Below are 17,641 nucleotides of genomic sequence, written 5' to 3' on the forward strand. Positions count from 1 at the left end.
GGTATCTGTGTGACACCTAAGACTCAGAGCCAGAGTCCAGCAGCTATGAATGTCAGCATTACCACATTCAGTAAATGTTAAGGAGTCTGAAAAACAAAGATCAGACTTCAATTACAGATATGAATGAAATGGACTTGGTTAGGATTAAGGTAAATCAGACTAAAGGGTAAAGGACGATATTGAAGGTGTTTTAAAACTTCAACTTCTGTGTGAGACCAAAGGAAGAGATGTTTATTAGGTGCAAAATCTGTATTTTTTGTAACAGACTATATAATTTAACTTGTATAGTCAGTTTATTTTAACTTTGTTAGAAAGCAGAAATTTTAAAGTCCAGTAGAGATACCCATCACAACCACCACAATACGCATCAGGATTTGCCAGATGCTGTGAAGTTACATATGCTTTTTCTCAGATAACTTCTTCCAAAAACTATATCCTTAATGTGGAAGCAAAGTAAAGAAATATGAAGCCCTAAAATTCATCTCATTTTGGTTATGCTCAAGGAGTTACAGAGAAGAACTAATGATCTCTCAAGATTTTACTACCTTTTTTTACTACACTGAAAAGAAAATCCACATTTCTATTATCTCTGTCTTTTGAGTAACGTTACATATAACAGTCTTACTTACCGTTCTCTAAGTTCACTGATAAGATCCAGTTTTTTCATGACTACTTGAAGTGGAAAGACTTCTTCATCTTTAAATGTTTTCTATCAGGAAGGAGGAAAAAAGGCAGAGAAGCTTCACTCAAAGTATAGACAGGTTTGTTGGGTCAATAATATGGTATTTTGAAATCTCAGACACCTATTTTTATTTCATAAATAATAACATATTTACCATCTGTGTGCCAACACTTAGTGCCAAAGAGATAATAAGTCGTCGTTGCTTTGTGCTTGGTCCATTTAGAGTATTTTCAGCCAAAACTAGAGCAGAGAGTACATCAAGACGCTGTTCGCTGTATTTTTTGTCAGAAATTACTCTTTTCTTAACGATAAAAAAGAGAAAACAGGAAAACATTAGTTTTGTTTCTGAAGCAACAACAAAAGATTCAGGAGAAACAGTATGTTTTTTTCCCCAACTCAATTTAGAAGAGCTTAGTTAGACAAATTCTTTCCATGCTGAAATCTTTTTGATAGCTTTGTGTACTCTACTTCTGTAGTATTGTCAGGAATAGCAAATCCAGTAGTCATACTTTAAAATTTTGATAGCAATTTAATAAGGAATCATTTCTAAAATACACAATGCATCAAATGTAAAAACTACATACAATGTTAGTTTTTACTATAAGTCTATTTATGTATTACATGCTGTAATGTCAGAGTAAAGATAACCTTGATAACTCTAAGTAAAAATCATAGAATAATATGAAGAACTAAAACTGGAGAAACATGATCAAGAATATTATGTTTGAAGAAATGGAGTAAACAGGCTAAACTAGAAAACAATAAAATTACGTAGAAAAAATAACCATTTTTGTATTCCCTATATCACTTAACCCATACCTTAGCTACAGAAATAGAATTAAGAGCCTGATGTTGAAGGTGCTGTGTTATATGTGAAACTGAATCAGCCACAACCATGCTCCTCCTGTAGAACATATGCTCTATCGCCTAAAAAGAAACAGAATTAATTATGCATATATTAATTAATCATGTGCATTTAAAAAATGCTTTTCACTCATTTTTAAATTTAAATTATTTTTATTTACTAGTACAACCACGCAAAGACAAATGAACATGGATGGTCAAAGTTTTAAGTGTATTAAGGAAAAACTGAAAACAGATTAAATAAATCATGACACTTCCACTGTATGGAACACTACGTAACCATTTAAAGAATGAGATATGGATGAATCTCAGTATCATTATGGGTGAAAGAAACCAGACATGAAAGAGTACATGCTAAATAATTCTATTTAAATAATATTTGAGTAAATGAAAACTAATCTACAGAGACAAAAATATCGGATCAGTGGTTACCTGGAGTCAGGGGTGTAGGAAGGGATAGACTGAAGCTATCACTAGAAAAATGTTTGAGGATTATGGAAATGTTCTGTATTGTGATCATGATGGTGATGTTTTTACAAGTATACAGATGTATCAAAATGCATTAAATTCTATAATTTACATGAAAAGTTTATTATATAGAAATTATAACTCATAAAGTTGATTTAAAAAAATGAGGCAAGCTATACGTACTGATATGGAAAGAAGACCAAACCATATTGTTAAGCAAAAAAAGGTATTTACTATCTAGTCTTACTTGTGCCATATTTTTTAAACATTTTTTATTGTGAAATACAACATATATGCTGAAAAGTGGTAAGTTTCAAACTACAATTTAACAAGTAGTTATAGAGCAAATTTCAAAGTTCAGTATGGTTACAGTTCCACAATTTCAGGTATTTCCTTCTGGCTGTTCTAATACACTAGAAACAAAAAAGAAATATCTATATAATGACTGAGTAGTCATAATCATTTGTTGAACCCTAACTTCTCTGTTGCAGATCCTCCCTCTCATTTGGTCATTCTCTCAATCTTCAGGGATATTTGGGCAATGACCATTCTAACTTCTTCATATTGAAAAGGGGTGTCAACATTATAAGAAGGTGGGATGCAACTGGTTGATTCTCTGGGAGAGACTGGTACCTCAAAGTTTCAGGATTTATGTGGCTAAGGAACAATCTGGATGTTTTAAGTTTCTGAAAAATAATAAGTAAAACTTTTACAGAGTCTTAGAAAGAGCCCTGGGTTTTCTTTGGGGTTTTCAGGAATATTGTTGGTTGGGGCTTGGCATACCATGGCAATTTGCAGTATCTGGCTGAAGCTTGCACAAGAGCAAAATCCAGAATGACCTCTCTACTTTACTTGAAATCTCTTAGCCACTGAAACCTTATTTTGTTGCATTTCTTTTCCCCCTTTTGGTCAAGAAGGCATTGTCAATCCCATGATGCCAGGGCTGGACTCATCCCTAGAAGTCATGTCCCATGTTGCCAGGGAGACTTATACCCTGAAAGTCATGGCCCACGTAGAGGGAAGCATAATGTGTTTATTTGCAGAGTCTGGCTTAGAGAGAGAAAGATGACATCTAAGCAACAAAAGAGGTTCTCTGGGGGTGGCTCTTCGGTGTGTTTGTAAGTAGGCTTAGCTTCACCATTACAGAAATAAGTTTCATAAGGACCCAGCATCAAGACTGAGGACTTGTGTACCATACATATTTTTTTAAATATATGTATACATATACTTTTATGTGATAGCAAGTTCTAGATAAATAAATAAGATATTAACAATGATTTTAATGGTCAGTGGAGATAGGGAGTTAAGGGGATTTTCATTACATACATGATATCATTCTATTCTATATGAATATTTCACCATATTTTGGAACTAATTTTAAGAAGCCATCTTTTTCCCTTTTCATTCTGTTACCATATACAGCCGAATTTTTTAAACATACTATTGAGAAACTGCTAAACCAGAAACAGTTTGCAATTTTGCATTTATATAAATTTTACCTGAATAATAATTATAAAATTACTTAGGCATGCTAGCTACTATAAAGACAAAGACAAAGAAGAAAATTAAAATGAGATAGTTTTAGCCATTCTCAAGCAAAACTTACAAAATAAGCTAGCTTTCACAGGTATAACTTAGAAAATCCTGGATAACATTATAAATGCTCTTATTTGCAAGTCAATTATAAAAAAAAATAACTCTTTAGAAATATATTTGTTAAAAAAGAAAAAAACTTATAAGTATGTGCCAATAAAATTGAAACCTCAAAGAACTGGACAAATTTATATCGTAAAAAATCAATTACATCAAATAAATCAACATAACTAGAAGGAAGAAACTAGTGAATAAATTCAAATTAAAGGAAATTCAAGTCCAAAAACAACCTGTAAAAAATGCTTTCAGACTCTAATGGATTTATCTAGTAAATCCTTTCTGGTTTTTGAGTAAAGCTAGTTGTTATGTCTTTTAAATTGTGTCAAGACACAGAAGAAAAGACGAAAGTTAAAATTACCTGGTGTGCTAGAAGCCAACAAGTATTAAGGGAAAAGAAAAAGTAGAGCAGGGTAGAACATTCTCAATATCCCTCTCTCCCAGTCCCACCCATATATATTTGGCTAACTCCTTTATCTCCTTCCATCTCTGTTCAGCATCTTTTTAGTAATACCACCACCCCACCTCCTAACTCCCCAGCATTCCTAAATCACTTTACCCTGTTGCACTTTTTCTTTTTCCTGTAATACTCATCTGCTTTTAGCACACCATGTAATTTACTTATTACTTTTACTGTTTATTGGCTATCTCCCTGCTAGAATATAAGCTCCAGAGGGCAAGCAATTTTATATTCCAAGTGTCTAACGGTGCCTAACACAGATTAGACACTCAATAAACATGTTGAATTCATTGACTAATTAATTAACTTTGCTGTCAAAAGATGCCTATAAGCACAAAAAAAAAAAAAAAACCTAAAATGCAACTCATTTGTATATAGAGACCTTAAGCTCATGGACTCAAGCCAGATTACTTGATTCTAAACTCTGATTCCATCAGTACTATGCTGTGTAACTTCAGGCAAGTTACTTCACAGTTCCAGTGTTCCTCAGTTTCTCATGGGTAAAAGAGAGATAACAGTTTCCACTTCATAAGATTACTATGAGGATTAGCACTAATACGTGTAAAGCATTTACAGTACCTGCTAATAGTAAGCACTTTAAGTGTCAGACATTCTTACGCACTGTATAGAAAACACTTTTTAGGTTTTGATATATTGGAATAGCTAGAAGTAAATACCTGAAACTACCAAACTCCAACCCAGTAGCCTTGACTCTTGAAGACGATTGTATAACAACGTAGCTTACAAGGGGTGACAGTGTGATTGTGAAAACCCTGTGGATCGCACTCCCTTTATCCGAGTATGGATGGATGAGTACAAAAATGGGGACAAAACCTAAATGAAAAAAATAGGGTGGGATGGGGGGGATGATTTGGATGTTCTTTTTTTGTTTTTATTTTTTATTCTTATTCTGATTCTTCCTGGTGTAAGGAAAATGTTTAAAAATAGATTGGGGTGATGAATGCACAACTATAAGATGGTACTGTGAATAGCTGATTGTACGCCATGGATGACTATATGGTATGTGAATACATCTCAATAAAACGCAATATAACAAAAAAAAAAGTGGAAGAGCTATATGATCATCTCAATAAATGAGGAAAAAACATTTTTATCAAATTCAACCTCTATTCATGTTGAAAACTCTTAGCAAATAAGAAGTAAAAGGGATCTCCTTAACCTAGAAAGGGTCACCTACAAAAAAAACTTACAGTGAATATCATACTTATTGGTAAAATGTTAAAAAGTACACCCTTTAAAATCAAGAATAAGACAAGGATACCTCTTAGAGACATTTTAAATCAATACTCTAACGGAGATCCTATTAATAAGAGAAAAAGAAAAAGGATTGAAAATTGTCACTTTTGACAGCTATGACAGCATAAAACATCTTGAAAAAAATCTAATATTATACACACAATAAATTTGATGAATATACAGTCAATATGCACACATAAATGCATTTATATACATCAGCAATAAACTACTGTAACATGTAACTTTCAAAAAATACTTTTTATAATATCAACAAAATGTTAATGCCTAAGATTTTTATGGGGAAAATTAGAATATTTTATTTTAAACATTTAAAAAAGAAATAAAAATAACTGTTCATGGATAAGAAAACTTAATACTATAAAGATGTTGCACTCCTCAAGTTGATATACAAATTCCAAGCAAAAAGAGTTTTGTGGTATTTTGTGGGGTTTTTGTTTTTGTTTTTGTTTTGGTGAAATTTGACAAGCTGATTTGAAAATTCTTTTGGATGCAAAGGCCTCCAAATAGCCAAGACACTCCTGAAGAACAAAGATGGGGAACTTGTGTTTTCAGTTATCAGTGCAGTATGGTATTTTCACAGTGGAACAAAATAGAAAGAAGAAACAGACCCAAGTGCATACAGAATCGTGATATACAGGAGAGGTAGCAGTACCAATCAATAGGGAAGGGATGCATTCATGGCTCAACGAAGGTGCTAAACCAATTAGTACTGATCTGGAAAAAATAAAGTTGGATCTGTACCTCACACCATACACAAAAACTAATTTCAGAGAGAAAGGAACTTAAATGTAAAAATCAATGTAGAGGCGGGGCAAGATGGCAGACTGGTGAGCTGTAAGTTTTAGTTACTCCTCCAGGAAAGTAGGTAAAAAGCCAGGAACTGCGTGGACTGGACACCACAGAGCAATCTGTCTTTGGGCATACTTCATACAACACTCATGAAAACGTGGAACTGCTGAGATCAGCGAAATCTGTAAGTTTTTGCGGCCAGGGGACCCACGCCCCTCCCTGCCAGGCTCAGTCCCGGGGGTGGAGGGGCTGTCAGCTCCGGGAAAGAGAAGGGAGAACTGCAGTGGCTGCTCTTATCGGAAACTCATTCTACTGATTCAAACTCCAACCATAGATAGACTGAGACCAGACACCAGAGACTCTGAGAGCAGCCAGCCCAGCAGAGAGGAGACAGGCATAGAAAAAAAACAACACAAAAAACTCCAAAATAAAAGCAGAGGATTTTTGGAGTTCTGGTGATCACAGAAAGGGGAAGGGCGGAGCTCAGGCCTTGAGGCGCATATGCAAATCCCGAAGCAAAGCTGACCTCTCTGCCCTGTGGACCTTTCCTTAATGGCCCTGGTTGCTTTGTCTATTAGCATTTCAATAACCCATTAGATCTCTGAGGAGGGCCGTTTTTTTTTTTTTTTTTTTTTTTTTTTTTTTTTTAAATCCTTTTTTCTTTTTCTAAAACAATTACTCTAAGAAGCCCAATACAGAAAGCTTCAAAGAATTGCAATTTGGGCACGTCAAGTCAAGAGCAGAACTAATAGAGCTCTGAGACAAAAGGCAATAATCCAGTGGCTGAGAAAATTCACTAAACAACACAACTTCCCAAGAAAAGGGGGGTGTCCGCTCACAGCCACCATCCTGGTGGACAGGAAACACTCCTGCCCATCGCCAGCCCCATAGCCCAGAGCTGCCCCAGACAACCCAGTGTGACGGAAGTGCTTCAAATAACAGGCACACACCACAAAACTGGGCGTGGACATTAGCCTTCCCTGCAACATCAGCTGAACGTCCCAGAGCTGGGAAGGTGGAGCAGTGTGAATTAACAAAGCCCCATTCAGCCATCATTTGAGCAGACTGGGAGCCTCCCTACACAGCCCAGCAGCCCAGAACTCCCCTGGGGGGATGGCACTCACCTGTGACATAGCACAGTCATCCCTCAACAGAGGACCCGGGGTGCACAGCCTGGAAGAAGGGCCCACTTGCAAGTCTCAGGAGCCATACGCCAATACCAAAGACTTGTGGGTCAGTGGCAGAGACAAACTGTGGCAGGACTGAACTGAAGGATTAGACTATCGCAGCAGCTTTAAAACTCTAGGATCATCAGGGAGATTTGATTGTTAGGGCCACCCCCCCTCCCCGACTGCCCAGAAACACGCCCCACATACAGGGCAGGCAACACCAACTACACACGCAAGCTTGGTACACCAATTGGGCCCCACAAGACTCACTCCCTCACTCACCAAAAAGGCTAAGCAGGGGAGAACTGGCTTGTGGAGAACAGGTGGCTCGTGGACGCCACCTGCTGGTTAGTTAGAGAAAGTGTACTCCATGAAGCTGTAGATCTGGTAAATTAGAGATAAGGAATTCAATAGGTCTACAAACCCTAAAAGAACCCTATCAAGTTCAGCAAATGCCACGAGGCCAAAAACAACAGAAAATTATAAAGCATATGAAAAAACCAGACGATATGGATAACCCAAGCCCAAGCACCCAAATCAAAAGACCAGAAGAGACACAGCACCTAGAGCAGCTACTCAAAGAACTAAAGATGAACAATGAGACCATAGTACGGGATATGAAGGAAATCAAGAAGACCCTAGAAGAGCATAAAGAAGACATTGCAAGACTAAATAAAAAAATGGATGATCTTATGGAAATTAAAGAAACTGTTGACCAAATTAAAAAGATTCTGGACACTCATAGTACAAGACTAGAGGAAGTTGAACAACGAATCAGTGACCTGGAAGATGACAGAATGGAAAATGAAAGCATAAAAGAAAGAATGGGGAAAAAAATTGAAAAAATCGAAATGGACCTCAGGGATATGATAGATAATATGAAACTCCCAAATATAAGACTCATTGGTGTCCCAGAAGGGGAAGAAAAGGGTAAAGGTCTAGGAAGAGTATTCAAAGAAATTGTTGGGGAAAACTTCCCAAATCTTCTAAACAACATAAATACACAAATCATAAATGCTCAGCGAACTCCAAATAGAATAAATCAAAATAAACCCACTCCGAGACATATACTGATCACACTGTCAAACATAGAAGAGAAGGAGCAAGTTCTGAAAGCAGCAAGAGAAAAGCAATTCACCACATACAAAGGAAACAGCATAAGACTAAGTAGTGACTACTCAGCAGCCACCATGGAGCCAAGAAGGCAGTGGCACGATATATTTAAAATTCTGAGTGAGAGGAATTTCCAGCCAAGAATACTTTATCCAGCAAAGCTCTCCTTCAAATTTGAGGGAGAGCTTAAATTTTTCACAGACAAAGAAATGCTGAGAGAATTTGCTAACAAGACACCTGCCCTACTGGAGATACTAAAGGGAGCCCTACAGACAGAGAAACAAAGACAGGACAGAGAGACTTGGAGAAAGGTTCAGTACTAAAGAGATTCGGTATGGGTACAATAAAGGATATTAATAGAGAGAGGGAAAAATATGGCAAACAAACCAAAGGATAAGATGGCCGATGCAAGAAATGCCTTCACTGTTTTAACGTTGAATGTAAATGGATTAAACTCCCCCAATTAAAAGATATAGATTCGCAGAATGGATCAGAAAAAATGAACCATCAATATGTTGCATACAAGAGACTCATCTTAGACACAGGGACACAAAGAAACTGAAAGTGAAAGGATGGAAAAAAATATTTCATGCAAGCTACAGCCAAAGAAAGCAGGTGTAGCAATATTAATCTCAGATAAAATAGACTTCAAATGCAGGGATGTTTTGAGAGACAAAGAAGGCCACTACATACTAATAAAAGGGGCAATTCAGCAAGAAGAAATAACAATCGTAAATGTCTATGCACCCAATCAAGGTGCCACAAAATACATGAGAGAAACACTGGCAAAACTAAAGGAAGCAATTGATGTTTCCACAATAATTGTGGGAGACTTCAACACATCACTCTCTCCTATAGATAGATCAACCAGACATAAGACCAATAAGGAAATTGAAAACCTAAACAATCTGATAAATGAATTAGATTTAACAGACATCTACAGGACATTACATCCCAAATCACCAGGATACACATACTTTTCTAGTGCTCACGGAACTTTCTCCAGAATAGATTATATGCTGGGACATAAAACAAGCCTCAATAAATTTAAAAAGATTGAAATTATTCAAAGCACATTCTCTGACCACAATGGAATACAATTAGAAGTCAATAACCATCAGAGACTTAGAAAATTCACAAATACCTGGAGGTTAAACAACACACTCCTAAACAATCAGTGGGTTAAAGAAGAAATAGCAAGAGAAATTGCTAAATATATAGAGACGAATGACAATGAGAACACAACATACCAAAACCTATGGGATGCAGCAAAAGCAGTGCTAAGGGGGAAATTTATAGCACTAAACGCATATATTAAAAAGGAAGAAAGAGCCAAAATCAAAGAACTAATGGATCAACTGAAGAAGCTAGAAAATGAACAGCAAACCAATCCTAAACCAAGTACAAGAAAAGAAATAACAAGGATTAAAGCAGAAATAAATGACATAGAGAACAAAAAAACAATAGAGAGGATAAATATCACCAAAAGTTGGTTCTTTGAGAAGATCAACAAGATTGACAAGCCCCTAGCTAGACTGACAAAATCAAAAAGAGAGAAGACCCATATCAACAAAATAATGAATGAAAAAGGTGACATAACTGCAGATCCTGAAGAAATTAAAAAAATTATAAGAGGATATTATGAACAACTGTATGGCAACAAACTGGGTAATGTAGAAGAAATGGACAATTTCCTGGAAACATATGAACAACCTAGACTGACCAGAGAAGAAATAGAAGACCTCAACCAACCCATCACAAGCAAAGAGATCCAATCAGTCATCAAAAATCTTCCCACAAATAAATGCCCAGGGCCAGATGGCTTCACAGGGGAATTCTACCTAACTTTCCAGAAAGAACTGACACCAATCTTACTCAAACTCTTTCAAAACATTGAAGAAAATGGAACACTACCTAACTCATTTTATGAAGCTAACATCAATCTAATACCAAAACCAGGCAAAGATGCTACAAAAAAGGAAAACTACCGGCCAATCTCCCTAATGAATATAGATGCAAAAATCCTCAACAAAATACTTGCAAATCGAATCCAAAGACACATTAAAAAAATCATACACCATGACCAAGTGGGGTTCATTCCAGGCATGCAAGGATGGTTCAACATAAGAAAAACAATCAATGTATTACAACACATTAAAAACTCGAAAGGGAAAAATCAATTGATCATCTCAATAGATGCTGAAAAAGCATTTGACAAAATCCAACATCCCTTTTTGATAAAAACACTTCAAAAGGTAGGAATTGAAGGAAACTTCCTCAACATGATAAAGAGCATATATGAAAAACCCACAGCCAGCATAGTACTCAATGGTGAGAGACTGAAAGCCTTCCCTCTAAGATCAGGAACAAGACAAGGATGCCCGCTGTCACCACTGTTATTCAACATTGTGCTGGAAGTGCTAGCCAGGGCAATCCGGCAAGACAAAGAAATAAAAGGCATCCAAATTGGAAAAGAAGAAGTAAAGCGGTCATTGTTTGCAGATGATATGATCTTATATCTAGAAAACCCTGAGAAATCAACAATACAGCTACTAGAGCTAATAAACAAATTTAGCAAAGTAGCGGGATACAAGATTAATGCACATAAGTCAGTAATGTTTCTATATGCTAGAAATGAACAAACTGAAGAGACACTCAAGAAAAAGATACCATTTTCAATAGCAACTAAAAAAATCAAGTACCTAGGAATCAACTTAACCAAAGATGTAAAAGACCTATACAAAGAAAACTACATAACTCTACTAAAAGAAATAGAAGGGGACCTTAAAAGATGGAAAAATATTCCATGTTCATGGATAGGAAGGCTAAATGTCATTAAGATGTCAATTCTACCCAAACTCATCTACAGATTCAATGCAATCCCAATCAAAATTCCAACAACCTACTTTGCAGAATTGGAAAAGCTAGTTATCAAATTTATTTGGAAAGGGAAGATGCCTCGAATTGCTAAAGACACCCTAAAAAAGAAAAACGAAGTGGGAGGACTTACACTCCCTGACTTTGAAGCTTATTATAAAGCCACAGTAGCCAAAACAGCATGGTACTGGCACAAAGATAGACATATAGATCAATGGAATCGAATTGAGAATTCAGAGATAGACCCTCAGATCTACGGCCGACTGATCTTTGATAAGGCCCCCAAAGTCACCGAACTGAGCCATAATGGTCTTTTCAACAAATGGGGCTGGGAGAGTTGGATATCCATATCCAAAAGAATGAAAGAGGACCCCTACCTCACCCCCTACACAAAAATTAACTCAAAATGGACCAAAGATCTCAATATAAAAGAAAGTACCATAAAACTCCTAGAAGATAATGTAGGAAAACATCTTCAAGACCTTGTATTAGGAGGCCACTTCCTAGACTTTACACCCAAAGCACAAGCAACAAAAGAGAAAATAGATAAATGGGAACTCCTCAAGCTTAGAAGTTTCTGCACCTCAAAGGAATTTCTCAAAAAGGTAAAGAGGCAGCCAACTCAATGGGAAAAAATTTTTGGAAACCATGTATCTGACAAAAGACTGATATCTTGCATATACAAAGAAATCCTACAACTCAATGACAATAGTACAGACAGCCCAATTATAAAATGGGCAAAAGATATGAAAAGACACTTCTCTGAAGAGGAAATACAAATGGCCAAGAAACACATGAAAAAATGTTCAGCTTCACTAGCTATTAGAGAGATGCAAATTAAGACCACAATGAGATACCATCTAACACCGGTTAGAATGGCTGCCATTAAACAAACAGGAAACTACAAATGCTGGAGGGGATGTGGAGAAATTGGAACTCTTATTCATTGTTGGTGGGACTGTATAATGGTTCAGCCACTCTGGAAGTCAGTCTGGCAGTTCCTTAGAAAACTAGATATAGAGCTACCATTCGATCCAGCGATTGCACTTCTCGGTATATACCCGGAAGATCGGAAAGCAGTGACACGAACAGATATCTGCACGCCAATGTTCATAGCAGCATTATTCACAATTGCCAAGAGATGGAAACAACTCAAATGTCCTTCAACAGATGAGTGGATAAATAAAATGTGGTATATACACACGATGGAATACTACGCGGCAGTAAGAAGGAACGATCTGGTGAAACATATGACAACATGGATGAACCTTGAAGACATAATGCTGAGCGAAATAAGCCAGGCACAAAAAGAGAAATATTATATGCTACCACTAATGTGAACTTTAAAAAATGTAAAACAAATGGTTTATAATGTAGAATGTAGGGGAACTAGCAGTAGAGAGCAATTAAGGAAGGGGGAACAATAATCCAAGAAGAACAGATAAGCTATTTAACGTTCTGGGGATGCCCAGAAATGACTATGGTCTGTTAAATTCTGATGGATATAGTAGGAACAAGTTCACAGAAATGTTGCTATATTAGGTAACTTTCTTGGGGTAAAGTAGGAACATGTTGGAAGTTAAGCAGTTATCTTAGGTTAGTTGTCTTTTTCTTACTCCCTTGTTATGGTCTCTTTGAAATGTTCTTTTATTGTATGTTTGTTTTCTTTTTAACTTTTTTTTTCATACAGTTGATTTAAAAAAGAAGGGAAAGTTAAAAAAAAAAAAAGAAAAACAAGGAAAAAAAAAAAAGATGTAGTGCCCCCTTGAGGAGCCTGTGGAGAATGCAGGGGTATTCGCCTACCCCACCTCCATGGTTGCTAACATGACCACAGACATAGGGGACTGGTGGTTTGATGGGTTGAGCCCTCTACCATAAGTTTTACCCTTGGGAAGACGGTTGCTGCAAAGGAGAGGCTAGGCCTCCCTGTATTTGTGCCTAAGAGTCTCCTCCTGAATGCCTCTTTGTTGCTCAGATGTGGCCCTCTCTCTCTGGCTAAGCCAACTTGAAAGGTGAAATCACTGCCCTCCCCCCTACGTGGGATCAGACACCCAGGGGAGTGAATCTCCCTGGCAACGTGGAATATGACTCCCGGGGAGGAATGTAGACCCGGCATCGTGGGATGGAGAACATCTTCTTGACCAAAAGGGGGATGTGAAAGGAAATGAAATAAGCTTCAGTGGCAGAGAGATTCCAAAACGAGCCGAGAGATCACTCTGGTGGGCACTCTTACGCACACTTTAGACAACCTTTTTTAGGTTCTAAAGAATTGGGGTAGCTGGTGGTGGATACCTGAAACTATTAAACTACAACCCAGAACCCATTAATCTCGAAGACAGTTGTATAAAAATGTAGCTTATGAGGGGTGACAATGGGATTGGGAATGCCATAAGGACCAAACTCCACTTTGTCTAGTTTATGGATGGATGTGTAGAAAAGTAGGGGAAGGAAACAAACAGACAAAGGTACCCAGTGTTCTTTTTTACTTCAATTGCTCTTTTTCACTCTAATTATTATTCTTGTTATTTTTGTGTGTGTGCTAATGAAGGTGTCAGGGATTGATTTAGGTGATGAATGTACAACTATGTAATGGTACTGTAAACAATCGAAAGTACAATTTGTTTTGTATGACTGCGTGGTATGTGAATATATCTCAATAAAATGATGATTAAAAAAAAAAATCAATGTAAAACTTTTAGGCAAAATTACAGAATAGGAAAAGATGACATGAAAAGCACTATCATAAAGGATAAGGTTGGTAAACTGAACTATATTAAAATTAAGAACTTCAGTTCATCAAAAGTCACTATGAAGAGAGTAAACAGACAAGTCAGTGTATGAGAAGACATCTTCCACACAGAAGGCATTTGTGTTCAGAATAAACAAAGACCCCAAATGAATTTTTAAAAAAAGGGAGGGGGGACAAACAAACCAATAGCAAAATGAACAAAAGATGTGAACCTATTTTCCACACACAAAAAAAAAAACAGTTAATAGTTTATTAACCATTAAATAATTGAAAAAATGGCCACTATCATTAACAATTAGAGACTTGAACATTAAAAAACATCAAAACAATTTACACCTATTAATTTGCCAAAAATAACTGAAGCCTGATAATACCAAAACTGATATTTTGGGAAACAATGGGAACTCTCATATTTGTGGGAGGTATTGTTACATAATATAACCATTTTGGAAACAACTTGGAATCATCTTGAAAAGTTGAACAACTGCATAAGACAATCTAGCAATCCATTTCTAGAAATATGTCTTGAAAAACTCCTGCACAAGCCCACCAAAGAAACATATATGAGAACTGCAGCGATGTTTATGATAGTAAAAACAGGAAAGTAACCAAAAATCCATCCACAGGAAAGCTATACAACAATGAAAATAAATGAACTACAGCTATACTCACTCCAATATGAATGAATGCAAATACAAAATTTGAGTGGAAAAAAACAAGTCCAAGAATACAGGAGTATTACTACATTAACATAAACTTCAAAAACATATATAACTAAACAATGTATGATTAGAGATTCATCCATACGTGGTAAACAAAAAAGAATGCATATACAGGAAATACTAAAGGGAGTGCTACAGACAGATAGGGGAAGACAGGAGAAAGAGGTTTGGAGAAGAGTGTCAAAATGAATATATCAGGAAAGAGAGGGTACAGATTGGGCATTTGATGTTGATGGAGTACAGAATGTTCAAGATGATTTTGTAGCTCGAGAAATGGATGGCACATACTGTGTGATGGTAGCACAATACTGTAAGTACGCTGAAAAGAGATGACTGTGAATACGGTTGAAAGAGGAAGGTTAGGGATCTGTACAACACCAGAAGGAAAGACAGAAGATAGACCAGGACTGTATAACTTGGTGAAACCTAGAGCACTCAATGAGCGTGATTAAATGTACAAATATAAGAATGTTTTTGCATGAGGGAGCAGCAAGAAGGAATGAAATTATGAGGTATGCAGTGAAGTGAATGGACCATGAGGATAGTAGGTTGAGTAAATAAACCAGAAATGAAAAGACAAACATTATAATGCCTCACTAATATGGAATAATAACAATGCGTAAACTCTGAGAATTGACTCTGGGAGCACGGGTTATAAGGGGAAGGCTTATGTAAAGGTTCCTAGACTGTAAGCTCTCACAGCAGTCACATTTCTTCATGAGCTGTAAGTTATTTCTAAATTTTGAGATTCTGAGCTGTTTGTGTGTCACATGGTTGGTCCCTGGAGCTTCGGGTGCCTGTGTGGCACCTGGGACTCAGAGCCAGAGTTTGGCAGCTGTGAGTGTCAGCATTGCCCCATGAATCAACTGTTAAAGACGCTGAAAAGGGGATTTTCAATTGGAGATATGAATGAAATGGACTTGGTTGAGATTGGGGTAGATCAAACTAAAGGGTAGAGGATGATATTAACGGTGTTTTAAAACTTTGGCTTCTGTGTGGGATCAAAGGAAGAGATGGTTATATGGTGCAAAATCTGTATTTTCTGTTGCACACTATATAATTTAACTTGTACAGTCAGTTTACACAAATTCCATAATTAGATGGAACTTGACTAGGGAGTGAGACCTTGTTGGTCTGTACAGCTCAGCATGAAGCCCCAATACGTCCCAGAGTAATTTGGGCAGAGAATACAAAGTATTTGCAAAGCCCCTTTGAGGGACTGTGGAAAAAATGTGGAAATATTAAACTTCCCCAGCTGCAGAATTCCTGATATTCTCACAAGCATTGGGGACCACCAGCTTCATAGACCAAGCTCTCAATCTTGGGGCTTGCCCATATAAAGCTTGTTACTGCAAAGGAGAGGCTAAGCCTACTCATGATTGTGCCTAAGAGTCACCCTCAGAAGGCCTCTTTTGTAGCTCAAATGTGGCCTCTCTCTCTAAGCCAACTCCCAGGTAAACTCACTGCCCTTTCCTCTGTGTGGGACATGACTCCCAGGGGCATAAATCTCCCTGGCAAAGTGGAACATGACTCCTGGGGATGAGCCTGGACCCTGCATTGTGTAATTGAGAAAGCCTGATGGACCAAAAGGGGGAAGAGAACTGAAACAAAATAAAGTTTCAGTGGCCAAGAGATTTCAAATGAAGTTGAGAGGTCATTCTGGAGGTAACTGTTATGCATTATATAGATATCCTTTTGCAGTTTTTAGTTTATTAGAATAGTTAGAAGGAAATATCTGAAACTGTTGAACTGTGTTCTAGTTTGCTAATGCTGCCAGAAAGCAAAACACCAGAAATGGATTGGCTTCTATAAAAGGAGGTTTATTTGGTTACAAAGTTATAGTCTTTAGGCCATAAAGCGTCCATCAATAAAAGGAACCTTCACTGGAGGATGGCCAATGGTGTCCAGAAAATCTCTGTTAGCTGGGAAGGCACCTGGCTGGCGTATGCTCCAAAGTTCTGGTTTCAAAATGGCATTCTCCCAAGATGTTCCTCTCTAGGTCGCAGCTCCTCTTCAAAATGTCAATCTTGGTTGCTCTTGGGGCGTCCTCTCTTAGCTTCTCCAGAGCAAGAGTCTGATTTCAACAGCCATCTTCAAATTGCCTCCCATCTGCAGCTACTCTCTTAGCTTCAGTGTGTTTTTCAAAGTGTCCCTCTTGGCTGTGGCAAGCTTGCTCCTTCTGTCTGAGCTTATATAGTGCTTTAGTAAACTAATCAAGGCCCATGCTGAATGGGTGGGGCCACACCTCCATGGAAACTATCCAATCAGAGTTATCACCCAGAGTTGGGTGGGGTGCATTTCTATGGAAACAACCTAATGCAAACGTTTCAACTTAATCCCCACTAATACATCTGCCCCCACAAGATTGCATCAAAGATCATGGCTTTTTCTGGGGGGCATAATATATACAAACCAGTACATTCCACCTCCTGGACCCCAGAAAAACATGATCTTTCCATATACAAAATACATTCATCCCATCACAATATCACAGAAACTTAAATAATTTCAGTAACATAGTCAAGTACAAGATCCCATTAAAATCAGTTACAGGCATGGTCTGTCCTAATACAATCTTCCCTTCTGGTTCCAAATCTGTGAAACTTAGAACAAGTTATCTGCTTCCAATATACAAAAGAGGGACATTCATAGGATAAACATTCCCATTGCCACAAGGAGAAAGAGTTAGGAAAACAGGGTTTAAGGGACCAAAAAACATTCCCTAAAACCCACACAGCAAACTCCATTAGATTTCAAAGTCTGAGAGTCATATATCCTTGGGGCTTGAGAGAGCGGGAGTCCAATCCTTTTCAAGGGTCT

General features: G+C 37.3%; 1 protein-coding gene across 1 annotated transcript in view; it reads right to left on the reverse strand.

Moving 5' to 3' along the window:
* The window catches only part of WASHC4 (WASH complex subunit 4), a 143,127-nt gene that overhangs the window by 49,707 nt on the left and 75,779 nt on the right, over positions 1-17,641 (reverse strand). Inside the window, 3 exon segments of the mRNA XM_037847856.1 lie at positions 630-709; positions 837-983; positions 1,502-1,609. Of these exon segments, the coding sequence (XP_037703784.1) occupies positions 630-709; positions 837-983; positions 1,502-1,609 (335 nt within the window).

This window comes from Choloepus didactylus, chromosome 8, assembly GCF_015220235.1.
Source record: "Choloepus didactylus isolate mChoDid1 chromosome 8, mChoDid1.pri, whole genome shotgun sequence".
Classification (NCBI taxonomy): domain Eukaryota; kingdom Metazoa; phylum Chordata; class Mammalia; order Pilosa; family Megalonychidae; genus Choloepus; species Choloepus didactylus.